Source organism: Littorina saxatilis, linkage group LG12 (genome assembly GCF_037325665.1).
Source record: "Littorina saxatilis isolate snail1 linkage group LG12, US_GU_Lsax_2.0, whole genome shotgun sequence".
Lineage (NCBI taxonomy): Eukaryota > Metazoa > Mollusca > Gastropoda > Littorinimorpha > Littorinidae > Littorina > Littorina saxatilis.
This window is the reverse complement of record NC_090256.1, coordinates 1,180,333-1,202,494: the sequence shown is the minus strand read 5'-3', so window position 1 is coordinate 1,202,494 and position 22,162 is coordinate 1,180,333. Positions and strand designations below refer to the sequence as shown.

At 39.9% G+C, this 22,162-nt stretch overlaps 1 protein-coding gene across 1 annotated transcript in view; it reads left to right on the top strand.

The window, feature by feature from the left end:
• LOC138981023 (reversion-inducing cysteine-rich protein with Kazal motifs-like) overlaps positions 1-14,191 on the top strand; it is a 138,853-nt gene extending 124,662 nt beyond the window's left edge. Inside the window, exons 22-27 of the mRNA XM_070353819.1 lie at positions 863-967; positions 1,868-2,076; positions 4,708-12,640; positions 12,723-12,863; positions 13,127-13,262; positions 13,830-14,191. Of these exons, the coding sequence (XP_070209920.1) occupies positions 863-967; positions 1,868-2,076; positions 4,708-4,959 (566 nt within the window). The 3' untranslated portion in view covers positions 4,960-12,640; positions 12,723-12,863; positions 13,127-13,262; positions 13,830-14,191. The remainder of the gene's footprint in view (positions 1-862; positions 968-1,867; positions 2,077-4,707; positions 12,641-12,722; positions 12,864-13,126; positions 13,263-13,829) is intronic.
• Positions 14,192-22,162: the final 7,971 nt, after the last annotated feature.

The following is a 22,162-nucleotide window of genomic DNA, read 5'->3' as shown; positions in this document are numbered from 1 at the left end:
CTGTCTGTCTGTGGGTGTGTGTGTGTGTGTGGGTGTGTGTGTGTGTGTGTGTGTGTGTGTGTGTGTGTGTGTGTGTGTGTGTGTGTAGAGCGATTCTGAGAAAACTACTCGACCAATCTTCATAAAACTTCACATAAGAGTTCCTAGGTATGATAATTGATATCCCCAGACGGTTTTTTTCATTTTGTTGATAGATGTCTTTGATGATGTCATATCCGAATTTTGGTCAAGCAATCTTCGACCAATTCCGAACTATGGGATTGCATTTCAGCTTGGAAGCTTAAAAATTAGTTAATTTATTTGCTCATTAAAGTTGCCATTAAAATCGAATTTTCAGAAACATTGCATTGTATTTGTCATCTTCTCCTGAATTCAAAAATATATAGATATGTCATGTTTACTCTAAAAATGTGCTCAGAATGAAAGAAAATAGGTTCAGTAAGTACTACGGATGCATGCTTTGCGGCGGCGAGCGTGACCCGTCTCGGTCTTCGGTATGGTTAGCCAAGACTATCTGAATGTAGTCTCGGCGATGATTGGTTTGTGGTGTTGATCTAGACCAAATGTTTTTATATCGCTTCACACGACTTGTTTTCCAGGTTGCACCCATGTGATTGGAATGATTGGAGTGATTGGAATGATTGGAGTGATTGGAATGATTGGAGTGATTGGAATGATTGGAGTGATTGGAATGATTGGAATGATTGGAGTGATTGGAATGATTGGAGTGATTGGAATGATTGGAGTGATTGGAATGATTGGAGTGATTGGAATGATTGGAGTGATTGGAATGATTGGAGTGATTGGAATGATTGGAGTGATTGGAATGATTGGAATGATTGGAATGATTGTGCGATTGCAGGTTCCAATGCACAGACCATGAGCTGTTCCCGAGTGGAGTGTGTCCCGGTGAGACCGGCCAACTGTCGTGGGGTCATCCCTTCAGGGGCCTGCTGTCCAGTGTGTGGTCAGTACATGCATTTATCTCTTCTGAATGGCTATTTCGTCGTGGAATTTTGGCATAACTGGATTCTTGGCGATTTTGATGTTTTTGTGTTTTAGACTAAGTAAATCATTCTCCATGAGAAATATTCTCCAAAATATGATTGACAATGCATGATGCAACATTCTTTCATCTTTCTATTCATACCAGGAACTAATATAAACACTATTTCATTATACAAATAATCAGTTTTGTCCTTCTCCTGAAGAGCTGTTTGAAACGTGTTGTGCCAAAATTCCACAAGGTGGACATGTACACCCACCTGTATTAGCTCCCACACCTGCAGGGGTATGCTGGTTGTTTTCCTGACCGACACTTCTTCACAAGTACAAATCCTGACTCTGACAAACAACACATAATCTGTCATGCCAAACTCCATATTGCATGATCTTGCAACATTTTTTTGAAACATATTTTTCGGGGCGCATTATGGAGTTGTGGATTTCTACAGTTATAATACATGTATGTATATGATCTTGTGCCCTGTCATCTTTAAAAAATCTGAAATAGTGATCTATATCTTTTCCTGCAGCTGCCCAGAGGTAATCTTTGACCTTAGATAGTCTGAAATATGTATCTGCACTCTATGATCCTTGTTTCCTGCAGCTGCCCTGTTTCAGATCATTCTTGAATTATCAGAGGTAATCTTCAGAAAAGCTAATCTAATGAACTTTCACAAATTTAATCTTCAGAATAATTGTTGGCTGAAACCAGACTTTTTTTATGAGCTCCAAACGTACAGTCTTAGAGTATATTTTGATAGTTGTAGTCAGAACTTTTTCAGTGTTTTGGACTCGTAGATAACTTTCAGGTTTTTGTTCATCCCATTTTCCAAGCGTGACTTGTGATGTTTGTTTGTTGTAGCCGCCCAGCTTCGCACCCTGTACTCGTCACGGCTGGTGGGGGTGGCTGCCCGGCGCATGGAGCAGGGCCCCCTGACGGTCCAACACGTGGTGAGCGCCTTGTCGCGTGTGCTGATGGTGGCCCAATGTCAGATCTTCGGCTTCCTCAGTCTTGACGCTGACCTCATCCTCTTGATCGCCCCTGTCACCAACGAGCCCTCTGAGGTCCAGGTAAGATAAAAGTCTGTTTTTTGGAGGGATAAAAGAGAGAACGCAAAATGTCAACAGGTGACGCAGATTATCAGTGCTATTTATGATGATGCAGTGCAGGTGACGCAGATTATCAGTGCTATTTATGATGATGCAGTGCAGGTGACGCAGATTATCAGTGCTATTTATGATGATGCAGTGCAGGTGACGCAGATTATCAGTGCTATTTATGATGATGCAGTGCAGGTGACGCAGATTATCAGTGCTATTTATGATGATGCAGTGCAGGTGACGCAGATTATCAGTGCTATTTATGATGATGCAGTGCAGGTGACGCAGATTATCAGTGCTATTTATGATGATGCAGTGCAGGTGACGCAGATTATCAGTGCTATTTATGATGATGCAGTGCAGGTGACGCAGATTATCAGTGCTATTTATGATGATGCAGTGCTTTTGATGCAGATGCTTGCAAAATCTCCTTAGATGTCATCTCAGATTAACGAAAAAGGCCTTTTGAAAAGAGTTGAGGGCCGAATCCATAGTCTACGAGGGGCGTTCTGAAAGTGCTTAGAATCCAAGCTCCTGGCAATGCCTCATAATATTTACTGTCACGTTTCAATATCACAATAAGGTGATTATGAACGGTTAGTTACTTCTAACTAACTAACCACACCACGATCCACTCTCGCAGTCATACAAATAAATAGAATCAACAAAAGTATAAGTTTCAGACGCCTGTTTATGTAATATCACGCCACCTCCCTCGAGACTTAACTCCAAAAGATGTTCTTTTTACGTTCAAAACGTAAAAACAAGTGGTCACTGACAAAAATGCCAGTTAAAGTACAGAAAATAATAATAACACGTTGATCCCGTGTATAGTTAGGAAAATATAGCTGTCTGCCTTAAAGTACTAGTTCATGCAGGTGTCACACACCCCACGTCGTCACCACTCGAGTATAATCATTAATAGCACAGATGACTTGGTGGTAAGAAGGGTGCAAAAGACATGGTGCAACTTAGCTTTCTGCCACTGAGTGGGCGGCCCGTAATTAGTTTGTAGTCTCCACAACTGCTCCGTTGAATGTAGTGCCGGTTAGCGTGGCAACGAAGCAGGGAACAGTGGAGACATCAGGCGCCTCACTCAGTCGCTGAAGGTCCTCCCGTAGTCTACCAGAAAAAGTAGAGTTGTAGTTGGTAGGACGGCGACAGCGACAGCAAATCACCAGTACATCAGGTTAGCAGGTTACATCAATGCCGCGGACGACCTGGTTACAGCATCCCGCTCAGCATAGCACGTAGTAGCATACGTTGGCCGTAGAAAACAGCCAGTAACCGAAGGCTGCAACAAAAAGCATCGGTGCACTAAACATGTCATGCTACCCCTCACACACCACCTTTAAACATGTCACCTTTACATATCTCATCGAGCACGTGGGCCTGCACAAACGGACTTTTACAACAACAAATCAGCTATTTTCCTTCCTTCTCTCCATATCTGCAAAAACCATATACAGATTAGTATTTTAGCGTCACAAAGAGCCAATTATGCGCTACCTGGAAAGAACAACAGAGAGTATTTCATTCCACAAACACAGACTCATCAAAAGCGTTAAATAATGATTTATTACCTCAACAGCCTTATGTAGGTAGCTCTCTCTTTTAAGCGAATCCGCTTCCTTTCGAATGACTTCTGTTCGTCACAGAAATACCGCCATCCTCCTCTCGCGCTGAATCCTTATGCCGTGAAAACGCACAGCGAAAAAAGCCAGCATGTAAACAGTGAGAAGGTGGTCTGTCCTTTTAGTTCTTTTTAAGCCCTACTGGCAAGCAGCATGGCACGTTGATATACAGTGAAGTATTTAAACGTGTTGAAGACCATCAAACTTGTAGGAGAATTAAGACACCGACGCTTCTCTCTCGCTGCTGAGTTTCGAGTGTGTAGTTAACATGTCTCACAACAGACAACCTTGACAAAATCACGTGACTCACCTTGTCACATTCCAAGTTCAGCTATCGCCAGTTTTGCCCCGACAGCAGAAATCACCCACGTGAAATCCGTGCGACACGAAATTCCCGTGTTCGCTATTGCTCGGTCAGCTAAAACCCAGCCGTTGACAGAAAGCACAGGCGCTTTCTATCGCAATTGACCAAGAGAAGGCACCCCACAGAGTGACACTTTCTCGATCCATGTCACTAAATCGTGACATTTACAATGTGCTATGATTTAAATAAAAAGAAAACACACCAGTAACCAGGTTAGGTACGTTTATATCTATATCAATATTTCGGCATGTTACTGAATGTTACTTCCTTCTTCGGTATGGATGGGATGTGCTATGATGTAAGATTCTAAGGACTTTGAGAACAGCCCAAGTACTTAATAGTAAAAACTCTGTTCATTGCTTGTGTGTGGGTTTTTGTGGGTTTTTTGTGTGTGCAGAAACTAAAGATAAGTGTAAATATGGAAGTGTTACACAATATGGAAGTGTTACACAATATGGAAGTGTTACACAATATGGAAGTGTTACACAATATGGAAGTGTTACACAATATGGAAGTGTTACACAATATGGAAGTGTTACACAATATGGAAGTGTTACACAATATGGAAGTGTTACACCTTTTGCCTGTTTGCTGTGTTCACAGGTGGAGGCATGCAACAGCGAAGCAGGCAGGCTGGAGACACTGATCGCTGAAGGCAGCCCCACCCTCTCTCTCTACCTGGAGTTGTCCCCCCTTCTGCTGGCCCCAGCGCAGTCAGCCAGCGTCAGTTACAGCAATTCCATGTACAACGTGGGATCCGCTTCTTCTAGCACAGCTTTCTCAGGAATCCTCTTGTCCATCTCACTGTGTTTGACTCTCGTTCTTTCTTCACTAAGGTTACACCACAGACACTAGTTGTTGTGAAAAGCTATGACGGGAAACACCACAGACACTAGTTGTTGTGAAAAGCTATGACGGGAAACACCACAGACACTAGTTGTTGTGAAAAGCTATGACGGGAAACATCACAGACACTAGTTGTTGTGAAAAGCTATGACGGGAAACACCACAGACACTAGTTGTTGTGAAAAGCTATGACGGGAAACACCACAGACACTAGTTGTTGTGAAAAGCTATGACGGGAAACACCACAGACACTAGTTGTTGTGAAAAGCTATGACGAGAAACATCACAGACACTAGTTGTTGTGAAAAGCTATGACGGGAAACACCACAAGATTAGTTTTTAGAGAAAGCTTGTTTCATACTCGCTCGCATTTCTTGTTTTCCAGTTCAGTATGAATAGGCTAGATCGTTAGCGCTGTGAAGTCAAGATCTGTCTACAACGGAGTCTGTGTGACAGGTTCTCTCCCCTTTGGAGACTGTGACTCACTGATCAGTACCTCACTGCTCCTTAGAATATGCCAAGAGATCCGAAACAGATCTTTCTGTTTGTGGACTTGGAAGAGGCTTAAAGCGGTGTCAAGCCAAACCTGTTGTATGGAGTTTATTTATTGTAGGAGCAGAATACACCAGTCTTACTTTTTGAAATAGGGCATAGACACTGTGAAGCATGAAGCTTCAACCTGAGATGTTGGCTCCCCGAACCCGGCTACCCTCCTCACTTCCTGCAGGAGTATTTGCTTGGGATTCCTAGTGGATTTTTTAAGCACTATAGTGTAAGTAGTGTCAGCACTACCATGTTTTTCTGTAATTAAAAAAAAAAATGTTTTAAAGAAAATTAGTTGCAATATTCAGAATTGAAGCTGAAGAGAGATACAACTTTCCGGTGAGCCTCTCTCTGGTATTAAAAAAGTCCAATGATGTTAGAAGTCGTTGGACGATGTTAACACAGGAATTCTTGATACAACCTATAACACAGTGATGTCATGGCATTACCCACCGTTCTTGGAGAGGTCCCGTGTCACCGTCAAGTATGTGTCACACGATACCATTACCCAGACTTTGCCAAAGGAAAGCTACAGCCAAAGAGGAAAGGACTTGGAGTGACGTACGTTGCTCACTTCTAACCTTGGCAGTGCAATCTATCGGACTTACCCCCCTCAGGATAAGGGGGGACAGACTTTAAACTATCATGCGTGTGCAGTTTTCTGTGAATGCAACAACTGTAGCACAAAAGGTGCCATTGTGAGGATGCAAGTGATTGTGTGAGGGAGAGAGGAGAGAGTTTGTGTGTGTACGTTGGTGCATTCGTGAGTGTGTGTGTGCATGTGTGAGTGTGTATGTGTGTGTCGCTTTAGATCCAGGCTGTTTTTTATTCAGCTGATACAATTACTCAGTGACCTCTGTGTGTGTGAGAGAAATATTTGTGTCAGTACCCAGAACAGGGATTGGTCAGAGTGTACGTCTGTGTCTGTGGTCAATTTTTTAACATTTTTTTTAAAGAACATGCGTTTCTCAGACCACGATAAAGATGTGAAATCTCCTTCACTCAAGGTGTGTGTATCATAAGATACCAGATGCAACTTTGAAAACCTACCAGTTTATACCAAATACTGTGGTATGACTATAACTGACGCTGTGGTGTACACACCAAATACTGTGGTATGACTATAACTGACACTGTGGTGTCCACACCAAATGCTGTGCTGTATATACAGTACATAAACTGCAGTATTGGTTACCAAACACTGTAGAACTGTTTCCCCAGAAAGGAAACCAGCTGGCTATGATGCTATGACAATCGCCATGGGAGGATTTCAGTTTCATGGAATCTCTTCACAGTTTGCTGAGATTGACACTGCGGCAGCGGAAAAGCTATCATACTCTCTATTTAAATCCTTGCGTCCATTTGTTTTTGATTGTTTTAGTTTTTATTTGGTTTCCCAAAGATGTTGCAACATTGTATTATGTGTATTGGTCTTGTATGATCTATATGGATGTTTATGTATCTGTACATTCTTGTCCTCAACTTACATGCTTTTAATGGGTTTTGTCGTGAGTATTCTTTGCACTTGCTGTTACAGGCTTTAATAAATACTCTCTCAAATTAGAGGATTTTTGAAGAACAAGTGTACCGTAACAGGCATTTGACAAGAACAAGTGTACCGTAACAGGCATTTGACAAGAACAAGTGTATCGTAACAGGCATTTGACAAGCAAAACAGTTCAAAAAGTGAAGGGTACAAAAACCACTCTTGTTAATAATAATTTTACATGCAGCAACAGAGCTTTCTTGCGTGACATTTTAAAATGGCCATGGAGTTCTTTGTTGGTTTTTTATTTTCATTTTTTTTCCAATCATACAGTTATAAAGCAAAAACTATTATAGTTGTATTTTCACAAGTATTTACAAGGCGTGTTAAAAATACTTCTTTCTTTTACTCCCAGTCATATTGACAGTACACTGTATTTTATTCAGTAACTATGGCAATTACTCTAGAAATGAAATTAGCCCTGTGAAAGTTTCATCACATTCTGAAAGAAGAGCAAACATTTGAGGTTCATTCAGCATGTAGGTGAAACTCGCACAGGGCTATGGCGGGATATTGCCGCAACTGTTTTGATCATATGACCAGTTCTATGGCTTTATTCTGTGTGTGCAATGTTCAGGTGATAGGTGTGAGGCTCTGGTGAAGATTGTAGGTTACCATGGACATTGGCATGGGTTGTCATGGTGAATTAGTACTGGTTACCATGGTGAAAAGCAATCATTGGCTCCGGCACCACTAAACCAGACTTTCAACGAGAATTTCTGCATCATACTCTAGATATGATTGTACAAAGTACAAAGTCACCATGGTGACTTCCTATGTGATATTGAATTTTTTATTTTTTATTGTGTACATAGTTGTGTGCGTACGTAGACCATGTGGCATCTGGTAGGTAATGATGTGCTGTATTAGGCCGTGCTGGGAGAAATGTGTTGACTGTGTGACATGCAGTCTGATGTGGAAGAAAGCCTGATTGTGAATGAATGCCTGTCTCTGTGATTGTGTGTGCGTCTGTTTGCAAGAAAGTGTTAGAGTATGAAATAGTTCCAGGGGTACCGGTATTTCTTTTTAACAAAGATCTGATTTTTGTTTTCTTTTAGTTTTTGTCGCGTTGTTGTGGATGTGACTTTTGTTGCACCGTTAGCTAGCTGTTGTCTCCCTGTGTCTGAACTTTTTGTTCATCATGGAAGCTTTATTTTAAGTGCCAGTATGGGAGTCCAACTAGATAACACAGCAAGCTGAAAGGTGTCGGTGCAAATCGTGTCACCATTAGTTGCAGTTTGTGTGTCACTGTTTTCCTGATTTAAGGATTTGTACTGATAAATATTGAGTGGATCTAGAGTGAAGTAAGCAAAATACTGAATACACGTTGACCTCATAAAGTTGTTGATCAATAAGTTGATGTGTGAATCTTCATGAGATATTGAAAAAACGTTTAGTATGTGATGTGTCGCCATAGGATTGTCTGACTGTTAATAGTTCCCTTTGATAAGTTGTGAAAAATGTGTGTGTAAGTGTGTGTGTGTGTGTGAGAGAGAAAGAGAGAGAGAGAGAGAGAGAGAGAGAGAGAGAGAGAGAGAGAGAGAGAGAGAGAGAGAGAGAGAGAGAGCGAGAGAGAGAGAGAGAGAGTGTGGAGAGATCGTTTCAGCTGTACATGCAGGCATGAAGACTACACAGAGTTTAAATTGTAAAGTATGTTTCAAGCTGTCCTTCAAAATATTTGAAGTGTGGAGCACAGCCAGTGAGATATTCAATGAGATGTGCCTGGCTGCTTCCGTGTGTAATACACAAGGAAAGTGAGAGAAGAGAGCATAATTGATGATGTAGAATTGGTGGATTAATGAACTGCCCCTGTCCCTTTGTAGTCCCTAATTTGCATAATGCTTTTAAAACAATCTAACTCTGTCCCTTCTCCTCATTCTGAGCACCTGTTCCTGTCCCTTCTCCTCATTCTGAGCACCCGTTCCTGTCCCTTCTCCTCATTCTGAGCACCTGTTCCTGTCCCTTCTCCTCATTCTGAGCACCTGTTCCTGTCCCTTCTCCTCATTCTGAGCACCCGTTCCTGTCCCTTCTCCTCATTCTGAGCACCTGTACCTGTCCCTTCTCCTCATTGTGAGCACCTGTTCCTGTCCCTTCTCCTCATTCTGAGCACCTGTTCCTGTCCCTTCTCCTCATTCTGAGCACCTGTTCCTGTCCCTTCTCCTCATTATGAGCACCTGTTCCTGTCCCTTCTCCTCATTCTGAGCACCTGTTCCTGTCCCTTCTCCTCATTCTGAGCACCTGTTCCTGTCCCTTCTCCTCATTCTGAGCACCTGTTCCTGTCCCTTCTCCTCATTCTGAGCACCTGTTCCTGTCCCTTCTCCTCATTATGAGCACCTGTTCCTGTCGAGAGATTGCTTGTGGATTAATTTGTCGTTTATTTTTTTGTCTTGCTTTACCAAAAATTCTTTTTTTTCACACGAGTTTTTTGTGTTTTTGTCTCTGTGTATTTGAATACACGTATTGGTTTTGCAAAATGCAATTCAACGAAAGCTTTAAAGGAACCAAATCAACGCTGGATAAAACTCCCCTTTACAGTTAAGCCATCTTTTGTTTTCATGTTGAACTGTTTTCATGTTGAACTGTTTTCATGTTGAACTGTTTTCATGTTGAACTGTTTTCATGTTGAACTGTTTTCAGTTTTTGCTGCGATTGGTTGTCGGTATCTTATGTTGTTTTTCCCTGCAATAAATTACAGAGCATTTGTGTGTAAATACTTGGTTCAGTCTGTGGAATATTTACGTGATGTGAATTGCTTTCATTTTGAGTACACAGAAAATATGTAAAACAAGAGCATGGTTGAAATTCTGGGAGAGATGCTTGATGACCATCTTGAATTGCTCACTTGAAGCGTAGTTAGCGTGTACCTGTGTCAGTATGACTCAATGTGATGTGTTTCATTGAAGCGTAGTTAGCGTGTACCTGTGTCAGTATGACTCAATGTGATGTGTTTCATTGAAGCGTAGTTAGCGTGTACCTGTGTCAGTATGACTGAATGTGATGTGTTTCATTGAAGCGTAGTTAGCGTGTACCTGTGTCAGTATGACTCAATGTGATGTGTTTCATTGAAGCGTAGTTAGCGTGTACCTGTGTCAGTATGACTGAATGTGATGTGTTTCATTGAAGCGTAGTTAGCGTGTACCTGTGTCAGTATGACTGAATGTGATGTGTTTCATGACTCGTGTATGTGAATTCAATGTTATACAATTTCAGTGTAGCAGTATTTTCATGTACAGGATGTTACAGACTATACTTGTAGATGCCTCACGCACAGACTCAGCGCTCATGCTCAGATAATTACGATTTGGACAGATAATTACGATTTGGACAGATCATTACCATTTGGACAGAATATGAGTAAGGCAAAAGATAAAAACAAAAAAGATTGAAATGTGCTCTATTATAACAAAGATTTGTAATGAGTTATGAGAAATCTGTGCAGCTTTCATCTTCATTTGATATCTGAGACATACAGCAACCATACAATTGCAGACAAGTTACTATGGGGAAAGTGTAAAAAAACAAACAATAACTGTTTAATTACATTGATGCCCTCCCCGCCCCCCCCCCCCCCCCCCCCCCCAAAAAAAAAAAAATCTAGTTTTTACAAAAAAGAAAGTAATGTTTAATTTGTGCAAAACTTGGCAACAGTGATGTGAAGAATAGATACACAATGAAATAAGAATTATCCTGAGTTCTCTGTAACTAGCTGTGGTCAAATTTATTCATGGCAGTTAAAATAAAATAAGATTTATCCATAGTTCTCTTTAATTCTCCGTGGCTGTATTCATGGCCATGAAACCACCAGGAGGTCTTCTCAGAGTTGAGTTAGTGTCCAGTAGTTGTCCGAAACATAAATTATGTATGCTGGAGTGCGGTGTTGCATTACAAGTGATTGGTGTTTCATTATGTGCTGTTCTGTCTCATCTCTAGTCATCTGTGCTGTGGCATATGCGCTTTTCCCTGTGAAATAGATGCTTTCAGCAGCTGTCTATCCATTTAACTACAAGTTAAAGGCACAGTGGTTTCTGTATGAAACATTTGGCTCACCATCTCTGATATGTCGAGGATTGTACAAGGGATGTTATATGTTGAGGATTGTACAAGGGATGTTATATATCGAGGATTGTACAAGGGGTGTTATATGTCGAGGATTGTACAAGGGATGTTATATGTCGAGGATTGTACAAGGGATGTTAGATGTCGAGGATTGTACAAGGGATGTTATATGTCGAGGATTGTACAAGGGATGTTATATGAAGTCTTATATCGCGCGCGTATCTCCAGACTCGGACTCAAGGCGCAGGGATCTATTTATGCCATGTGAGATAGAATTTTTTACACAATACATCACGCATTCACATCGACCAGCAGAGGCGCATATCCTACTTTTCACGGCCTATTATTCCAAGTCACACGGGTATTTTGGTGGACATTTTTTATCTATGCCTATACAATTTTGCCAGGAAAGACCCTTTTGTCAATCGTGGGATCTTTAACGTGCACACCCCAATGTAGTGTACAACGAAGGGACCTCGGTTTTTCGTCTCATCCGAAAGACTAAGCACTTGAACCCACCACCAAGGTTAGGAAAGGGGGGAGAAAATTGCTAACGCCCTGACCCAGGGTCGAACTCGCAACCTCTCGCTTCCGAGCGCAAGTGCGTTACCACTCGGCCACCCAGTCCTGCATTTGGACACGTCCCTACAGTCAACTGCCCGGCTTCACTTTCTGTGTACAGTGGCACTTTTTTTTATGAATTATTTTCTTAAAAAATCGACAGGTGTTTGTCCATCTGAAACAAAAAATGTTCTTAATTCAGTACTTGTAATATTCTTTTCATTTTCAGTTGAGATGTGACCGCTAACATACATTAGTGTTAATCTCATTAAGCACATACTAACATAGCCCTGCTTCAAGTCCATTATTGCAGCATTTGATAAGGGTATGTGCTGGTAAGTTGCGGTCCCAGTATTTTGTAAGCTGAGATATGAGCAGACCAAGTACTGTTACATCTTGATAGTACACACTGGTGTGTCATACAAGTCTTTGCTTTTTGGAAGGCCTTAATTAATACCTCTGAAAGCATCTGTTTGACAGGCACAGGTTGCTATGTTACATAGGTGTGTGAATCAGCTAGGTACAGTGTGTGAATCAGTTAGGTACAGTGTGTGAATCAGCTAGGTACAGTGTGTGAATCAGCTAGGTACAGTGTGTGAATCAGCTAGGTACAGTGTGTGAATCAGCTAGGTACAGTGTGTGAATCAGCTAGGTACAGTGTGTGAATCAGCTAGGTACAGTGGAACCCCCGTTTAAGACCTCACAAAGTCTGAGAAAATTAGGTCTTAAAAAGGGGGAGTCTTAAAATGAAGGTTATAGGGGTTATAGTCTTAAAATGAAGGTTATAGAGGTTATAGTCTTAAAATGAAGGTTATAGAGGTTATAGTCTTAAAATGAAGGTTATAGGGGTTATAGTCTTAAAATGAAGGTTATAGGGGTTATAGTCTTAAAATGAAGGTTATAGGGGTTATAGTCTTAAAATGAAGGTTATAGAGGTTATAGTCTTAAAATGAAGGTTATAGAGGTTATAGTCTTAAAATGAAGGTTATAGTCTTAAAATGAAGGTTATAGAGGTTATATATAGTCTTAAAATGAAGGTTATAGAGGTTATAGTCTTAAAATAAAGGTTATAGAGGTTATAGTCTTAAAATAAAGGTTATAGAGGTTGTCTTAAAATGAAGGTTATAGGGGTTATAGTCTTAAAATAAAGGTTATTGAGGTTATGGTCTTAAAATGAAGGTTATAGGGTTATAGTCTTAAAATGAAGGTTAAAGGTTATAGTCTTAAAATGAAGGTTATAGAGGTTATATATAGTCTTAAAATGAAGGTTATAGAGGTTATAGTCTTAAAATAAAGGTTATAGAGGTTATAGTCTTAAAATAAAGGTTATAGGGGTTATAGTCTTAAAATAAAGGTTATAGAGGTTATAGTCTTAAAATGAAGGTTATAGGGGTTATAGTCTTAAAATGAAGGTTATAGAGGTTATAGTCTTAAAATGAAGGTTATAGGGGTTATAGTCTTAAAATGAAGGTTATAGAGGTTATAGTCTTAAAATGAAGGTTATAGTCTTAAAATGAAGGTTATAGAGGTTATAGTCTTAAAATGAAGGTTATAGAGGTTATAGTCTTAAAATGAAGGTTATAGTGGTTATAGTCTTAAAATGAAGGTTATAGTCTTAAAATGAAGCTTATAGAGGTTATAGTCTTAAAATGAAGGTTATAGGGGTTATAGTCTTAAAATGAAGGTTATAGAGGTTATAGTCTTAAAATGAAGGTTATAGGGGTTATAGTCTTAAAATGAAGGTTATAGAGGTTATAGTCTTAAAATGAAGGTTATAGTCTTAAAATGAAGGTTATAGAGGTTATAGTCTTAAAATGAAGGTTATAGTCTTAAAATGAAGGTTATAGAGGTTATATATAGTCTTAAAATGAAGGTTATAGAGGTTATAGTCTTAAAATGAAGGTTATAGAGGTTATAGTCTTAAAATAAAGGTTATAAAGGTTGTCTTAAAATGAAGGTTATAGGGGTTATAGTCTTAAAATGAAGGTTATTGAGGTTATGGTCTAAACATGAAGGTTATAGGGTTATAGTCTTAAAATGAAGGTTATAGAGGTTATAGTCTTAAAATGAAGGTTATAGGGGTTATAGTCTTAAAATGAAGGTTATAGAGGTTATAGTCTTAAAATGAAGGTTATAGGGTTATACTTATAGTCTTAAAATGAAGGTTATAGAGGTTATAGTCTTAAAATGAAGGTTATAGAGGTTATTATGAGAGGTTATGAACAGAAACTCAGGAAAAGTAAGGTCTTAAGTTGAGGATCTTGAACTGTACATGTCTGTATGTTTGATATGTACAGCCACACAGCGTTAGCTGATTCATACGCTTTTGTTGACATAATGGAAAAAAGAGTTTTATAATTTTCATGGACTTTGGCCATTTGTCTGTTTCGTGTTGGTTTTTTTGTTTCCTTTTTTGTTCACTTAATTAAGGCACCAGGATGTCTCCCGTTGTTATTCTTCATTAGACATCAGAACGTGGCGTGTTGTTATTGTTTACTTCAGGCATGGTATTAAAATGATTGTGGAGATTTGTGACATTGTTGTTTGAGGATGAGACAGTTTGATGATGAGACAGTTTGAGGATGAGACAGTTTGATGATGAGACAGTTTGAGGATGAGACAGTTTGATGATGAGACAGTTTGAGGATGAGACAGTTTGATGAGAACTCTGTTTGTGTGTCTGTGTTTCTTTCTTGTTACTGTTCGAACAGTGAACAAGAGCATGAGCGTGTACAGTAATGTGTATATATGTATGTGTGTGTGTGAGAGAGAGAGACAGAGAGAGAGAGAGAGATGTGTGACACTTTCACACACATGCGTTCATGGCAATACTCCCCAATAGAAGTCAACTTCAAACGCAGCTGTACAGGGTGGTGTGCTTTATTCCTTGATCAAGTCCACATCAAGCTAGACAGACAAATAACAGCGATAACAGCAGTCAGCGCGAACAGCGTGAACGTTCCATTTTTACATTTTGTCAAGTTTTTACTAAATGTTTTAACATAGACGGGGAATCGAGACGAGGGTCGTGGTGTATGTGTGTGTCTGTGTGCGTGTGTGTATGTGTAGAGTGATTTGGCAAAACTACTGGACCGATCTTCATGAAACTTGACATGAGAGTCCCTGAGTATGATATCCCCAGATGTTTATTTTTTATTTTTTCGATAAATGTCTTTGATGACGTCATATCCGGCTTTTTGTGAAAGTTGAGGCCGCACTGTCACGCCCTCATTTTTAATCAAATTGATTGAAATTTTGGTCAAGCAATCTTCGACGAAGTCCGGACTATGGGATTGAATTTCAGCTCGATAGCGTAAACATTTATTAATTAGTTTGCTCATTAAAGTTGTCATTAAAATCGAATTTTTACTAACAAATTTTAAAATGATTGCACCGTATTCCTCAGTTTCTCCTGAATTCGAAAACATATATACATATATCACATTTACTCTTGCGATCGACACCTGCAGCAGTAGGAATAGCATAGCGCACGAAATACGCAAGGTAGCTAAACAAAACAATGTGTTCAGGGTAGACAATTGATTTGACTTTCTTGTTGTGTGTCAAAGTTGCAAAGTTTTGACTATTGTGATTTTTTGTCGATTTTTCGTATTATATTATATGACATTTTCTCACCAACACTCACACAATTACAATGCCATGCACACGTGTAAACTGACAGGGTATCTGATTATTTGCACCATGACAACTGCCGTTTGCACAACTGCTCATGTGAAAACAAACAGTAGGGCCTACAGTCGAACCTGCCATTGCGGGCAGCCCTCCTAGGATGAAGAAAGAGAGAGAGAGAGAGAACTCAGAACTCAGAACTCAGAACTTTATTACATAAGGATAAAGGTTTTAGGCTTAGCCTAATCTTCCAACCTGTCCTTGGAACATATACAGAGAATAATTGTAAACGAAAGCAAAGACTGCGCACATACACACACACACATCCACACCCACGTATACACACACACATGCACACATAAACACACACACACACACACACACACACACACATACACACACACACACACACACACATATACACACACACATGCTCGCGCGCGCGAGCGTGCGCTCGCATATCTACACACAAGCACATGCTATCATTTCATACCTAAAAGGAACAGTATCTAATCAAAGTATTAAACTAGTAAAACATCAAAATAATGGTCGAGTATAAACATAAAAAACAAAACACTTAAGAGCATTGCATACATTATCCGAGTACACAATGGAAACTAGACAGCAGGGGCAGTTTATAGTGTGCTCAAATGTGTGTGCAACTGCCTTTTAAAGGCCTTTAATGATGCGGATCGTTTGATTTCTATTGGCAAAGAATTCCACAGAGATGATCCTGAAAAAGCTAAGCTGGATTTATAAAGATCTATACGAGGAATTGGAGGAAGTAAATTTTGAGACCCATACCTCTGCGTAACATGTGTAAAATGGGATTGCACATAACTGGGCACATCGCCATGAACTACTTTATACATAAAGACAGCCTTATTGTATGCAAGGTGGGTTTTTAGGGGAAGGAAATTAAGGATGTTTAACTTCATTTCTGTAGACATGTGCGATTCATACAGGATAAGTTTTGCAGCACGACGGTACAAAGAATTGAGTTTTAATAAGTGAACATCGCTGCAGCCATCCCACAATGTCGAAGCAAAATTAATATGAGGCATTATATGAGCATGAACGAACATTTTTAATGTTTCAGACTTCGCATAATGTTTGAGTTTTGACAGCAAATACAAATTCCTTGATAACACTTTGCAGAGGTTGCTTATGTGTGTTTGCCATTTCATTTCTTCATCAACAGTTACACCAAGTATGCGGTGTTCTTTAACTTGCTGTATTTGAGTTGTACCTAAGGTCAGTTGTAATTTAAGAGGACTTAGCTGATGCTTTTGTCTTGTGGTAATAACAATGCTTTTAGTTTTTTCTGGGTGCAGTATCATGGCATTTGATGTGCACCATTTCGCAACTTCGTCCAAAGTGTTCTTCAGGGAAGAATTTACTGATTCCAACGAGGTGTTACTGGTATGGATAGACGAATCGTCTGCAAAAAACTCGCATTTGACTTTATCATCCGATACATGTAAAGGCAAATCATTAACGTAAATACAAAAGAGAATAGGTCCTAATATAGACCCTTGAGGGACGCCATGTCTTACTAGTGCAGTAGACGAATTCTGGCATTGTAGAGTGACATACTGTGTCCGGTCAGCAAGATACGATTTAAAGAAGTCACAGACCGAATCGTTTCTCAAATAATAGTGTAATTTTTTCAGCAATATGGAATGATCGACTAAGTCAAATGCTTTCTTAAAGTCCAAAAACAATGCTCCTGTAACTTCAGACTTGTTCATTGCTGACAGCCAAGCTTCGCAGAGAGACGTAAGAGCTGTGTGGCAAGAATGCTTGGACCGAAAACCGGATTGAAACTGATGGAACAAATTTTGTTCTTCCATGTAAGCAAGAAGATGCTTGTGCACATGCCTTTCTAATGGTTTTGACAAAACAGGCAGTAAAGAAATGGGTCTAAAATTACTTGGGTCTGAGAGATCTTTACATTTGGGAAGGGGTATGACTTTGGCGCTTTTCAATTTAGACGGAAAAAAGTTCTGCTCAATACTAAGGTTATATACAAACGTGAGCGAATCCACAATATACGGTAGAGAAAGCTTCAATAACTTCACGGGTATTTTATCAGGACCCATGGACTTTTTATTCTCCAGGTTTTCAATAAATGTTCCGACCTCATGAACTGCAATCGGAGGAATGATAAACGCTTCATTGTTTATTCTGTTCCGCTGACAGAATTCGTCCAATTTTTCAAAACAGTCATCTCTATCCCGAGAATTTGTTTCTGCCACAGAAGCCTTCAATTTATCCGCTAAAGATATAAAATGATTATTAAATTCTTCCGCAGATAGTTTTGTTAGATTAGCAGTTGACCTTTTCCTAGATTTATCAAGGATTTCATTTACTGCCCGCCAAATTGTTGCAGTATCTTTCTTATCGGAAATTAATTTATCAAAGTAACCAGTTTTGGATTGTCTCACACGGTTTAACACCTCATTCCTCTGCTGTTTATATTCGTCTGTCATCTTATTTTCCTTGAAATAATCTCTCAGAGCCATCGCCTCTATAATATCTGATGTTCAAGGCGGAAGTCTGGCATGTTTTACTCTATGCTGACGCAGGGGCACGTGTTTAGAGAGAGAGAGAGAGAGAGAGAGAGAGAGAGAGAGAGAGAGAGAGAGAGAGAGAGAGAACTCGAACTCGAAAACTTTACCCCGCGGGTTAGGGGGAAGAATTTACCCGATGCTCCCCAGCATGTCGTATGAGGCGACTAACAGATTCTGTTTCTCCTTTTACCCTTGTTAAGTTTCATTTCATTTCATTTTCATTCAAGTTCATTACTTAATTATTGTCCCATCGCTGGGAAATTCGGGTCGCTTCCTCCCAGTGGAAAGCTAGCAGCAACGGAGTCGCACTACCCAGGTATCTGCGTGTTTAGGTGTATTCAGCCACCTGCACTTATGGCAGAATGACCAAGGTCTTTTACGTGCCATTGTGATGACACGGGGGTGGGACATGGCTTCCGTCTCTGGGTCTGCACATAAAGTTGACCCGTGTCCGTCCCGGCCCGAATTCGAACCTGAGACCTTCCGATCACAAGTCCAGTGCTCAACCAACTGAGCTACCGGGCCCCCTGTGTAAAACGCACCCTTTAGAATGCTGTTCAGATTCAACTAAAATACATGTTAAAACTCATTGCACTCGTAAAACTCGTAACGCCTAGCAAAAATTGTTCACTTCAGTAGGGGAAGGGCTCCTAATATGGACCACTTTTTGTTTCATGCTGATAACTAGCTTGTTTTCTTGCGAAGACGTTTCATTTTGTGTTTGGTAGTCCTTCTCTCTTAGGTTAACCGTTAGGCCTAATTAGAGTGAAATAGCTTTGATAGACACTCAGCAAAAATTAAATACAGAATAAAATCACAATTACAGTGATTCGTGAAGCAGCCTTCACGAATCACTATAAAATGCCCCCTATACTTCATAATAACATGATACAACTTAGTGTACAAGTCAGACTAACTAAAATATGCTTTAGATTTAAATCTGTTTCGGGTTGATGAGAGCATTATTTGAAGCACACCAGGAAACTAAAGAAGCTTATCAAAAACAGAGTGAAAATAAGTGAAATTATCAACTTCCACGAAAAGAAGACTTTTTGTTATATTTTTTTTTAATCTCGAGGGCTAGTTATAGGTTATTTCCAGCAAGCTTCTTAATAAATTAATCAGAAAATAGCCTTTAGCTTTTATTTTCTTCGATTTGTTGAACGGTGGTCCATATCAGGGGTGACTCGCACATACTTTGAGATTTTGCTATTATTTTTTATTTGCAGTAGAAAATCGGGGTCAACACTGCTAAAATGTAAAAAATACGGTCTTAGCTGTCACATAAAGCAATTTTTGTTTGATAAAAGCTTTGGCTGTGGACAGAAACGAGTCCGTTTTAGGCGGCAAATTTAGAGTGAACGCTGCCAAAAGTGAAACAAAGAGAAAAAGCCTAACGGTTTTGAGATTTGTGTTTCTGCAACTGTTTTGACATGTGTAAGTTATCCAGAGAGGGTGAATACAGCGAATAAAACTTTTTTGAGCGCCATATCTAGCGCCGTTAGTTTGTCAGAACACTGAGGAGGTGGTCCATATTAGGAGCCGGTCGATCATATTAGGAGCCCTTCCCCTATTCAAGTCTGCCATAGCATGTATAATCTAAAAAATATAGGTCCCTGCATGTGTGCAATAGTAATGAAGGCAGAACTGATGAATCCTACCCGGGCCGGTGTGACGGTTTCATCTTTCGCCGTGTTGATATTTCGCTTCTCGGCCTCGTTGATCTAGTATAAACTCTACACTGAACAAAAAAACACCCTTCGGTAGTACTGATAAGCGACCTTGTGTACCTTACATTCATGGGGCCAAATTTGTCCAATCAATTTGTTTTATTTAACTTAAAAATTTGATTCATCCTAAAATGTTTTCCTTCTTACTCAAGGGACGTAACCACTCAGTACACGTTTTCGAAGAATCCCATTGTAGTTTCTTTGGTGAAATCTATTAAATTTTACCACCAATTTTCTTCACATGCAAGAAACCAGACCTGTTTACCCCCATAAGTGTTTTGGAGTAATGCTCAGCCCCAAAAATAGTAATCCTGGCACAAAAATAGTAATCATCCAGCATGCACATGACAACTGTGTCTGCGAAACGCAATCGTGCACATATATCCATCATTCACAAACAAAACACATCAGTCAGTTTTTGTAGTCATCATAATTTCAAAGAAGATCACATCAAAAGCACATGCATCACTGATTCTTTTGCTCGTAGTAGGCCTTTTTCAGTGTGTCAAGCGCTTCTCTACTGTACTTGCGCTTGCCGAATGAGTGAGGGCGAGACTTCACCACTAGAATAAGGCTCTCCAGCGTCTCATCAGACAGACATGATCTCTGGTCAGTGCTGTGCTTTTTCACCCCATTTTGCCATTGAAAAAAAACAATGCCAAACATGTGAATTGATTAAAAAAAAAATTTTAAAAAAATTTATTTTTTTTTTACATTTTTTTTATTTATGAAAATCGTAGTCTTGACACGGATGGCGGAATGGCGTATTTTTTGCAGAAAATCGTAATAAATTACGCCAAAATCGTAAGGGTAAACAGGTCTGATTAGAAACTGACATGCTTTTCGTCCATAAATAATTTCACTTCTTAATTTTACCAGGAAACAACATTTCAGTCTTGAGTATATGTTGAGGGGGAAATATGTACACAGGCGAAAGATGAAATCGTGACACCGGCGAACATTTTTTTCACACGTCAGTTACTGACGGGCTTTCATCTGTACACATCGGAACTTCCGTTTACGTTCGTAGCTACTCGGAAAAAGCCCTCGGGATTGAAAGCCCGTAACTGACGTGTGAAAAAACCGGGCCCATAGAGAATACTACATGGCTTGCTGTGACGTACCAGATTTACACGAGTTTCAGTGTTTTTTTAAATATTGAACTGCGAGCGAAACCGAGCTGTTCACTATTTGAAAAAGCAACGAGTGTAAATCTGGTACGACACAGCAAGCCATGTAGTATTCTGTTTATCCTACATACTGTACGTACGTGTATTTTACTGAAAATGTCCTGCAGTCGAGGCAGCTAACTTGAAGACGCTTGGTTTTGGAACCTCGATCTCTTCTAAAGCCTCAGACGTGCAATCTATTACGTCAAAGTAAAGAAATGTTACTCTGAAAGTGTGGCGTGACGTGTTAGTTCTAAAATTTCATTGAGGGTAATTAGTGAGCGCAATTTTTTTTTCTATAATGACGTTTGTCTCGGTGACTTTGGCATCATAAGCAGTGGAAAAACAGGTCCCTGCCAGACTTGCTTGACATGACTTCATTTACATGATATACACACGTGTGATGATTTGAACGATTATTATCTCACGAGCGTCTCTCTCACGTATATGTAGGATAAATCACACTGATTAATGAAAGAAACCATTAAGAAAATGTTTTCCACAGGTTCCAATCAGTTCGGGCCGGGACGGACACGGGTCAATTTTATGTGCAGACCCAGAGACGGAAGCCATGTCCCACCCCCGTGTCACCACAACTGAATGGCACGTAAAAGACCTCGGTCATTCTCGTGCCATAAGAGCAGATGGCCGATACCACCTAAACACGCACACCCTTGTGTATCTCGTCAAAAGCCGTGAGGGCGTAAAACTCGAATCACATAACCCAAATCGGCGAAATATTTAGCCTGTATGATATAAAGCATTCTCTCTTTCCAAATGTTTTCCTTTTGGGTTAATGTGTAGTTGATATTTGTGTTCTGCTCATGAATTTGTTTTATGTGGCTCTGGTTATTCGCTTTGCATATTTATGCGTGTGTGTGTGTGTGTGTACGTGTGTGTGTGAGAGAGAGAGAGAGAGAGAGAGAGAGAGAGAGAGAGAGAGAGAGAGAGAGGTGGTCTGTCAAGTTATATGCATGTATCCATTGCAAGAGGTCGGTTTGTACATGTATATAGCAGGGATAAGGTTTTAGACCAATATGGTAATGAGATCGAGGATAGAAGCTTTAACTGTATATAATATTATATAATTATTGATTGGATTTCAATGGCGTGTGTGTGTGTGTGTGTGTGTGTGTGTGTTTTAACTGATGTCTTTTGTTATTGTACATCGCCGTGAGCTATGGTGAGAAGGGCGATTCATAAGTGTTCATCATTATTAATCATTTCAGTTCTGAAATGAAGACCCCCTTCACACACTCTAATGTTAAAATTTCTGAAAGATGCTGAATGCAGTCTCAAAAATGTCTGTTGACATTGTTTTTTTCTATCGGAAGTGATTGTAAGATGGTGAATTCTCCGACAGTGAATAGTAACAGCACACAACACACACGGACAACTTCTGGC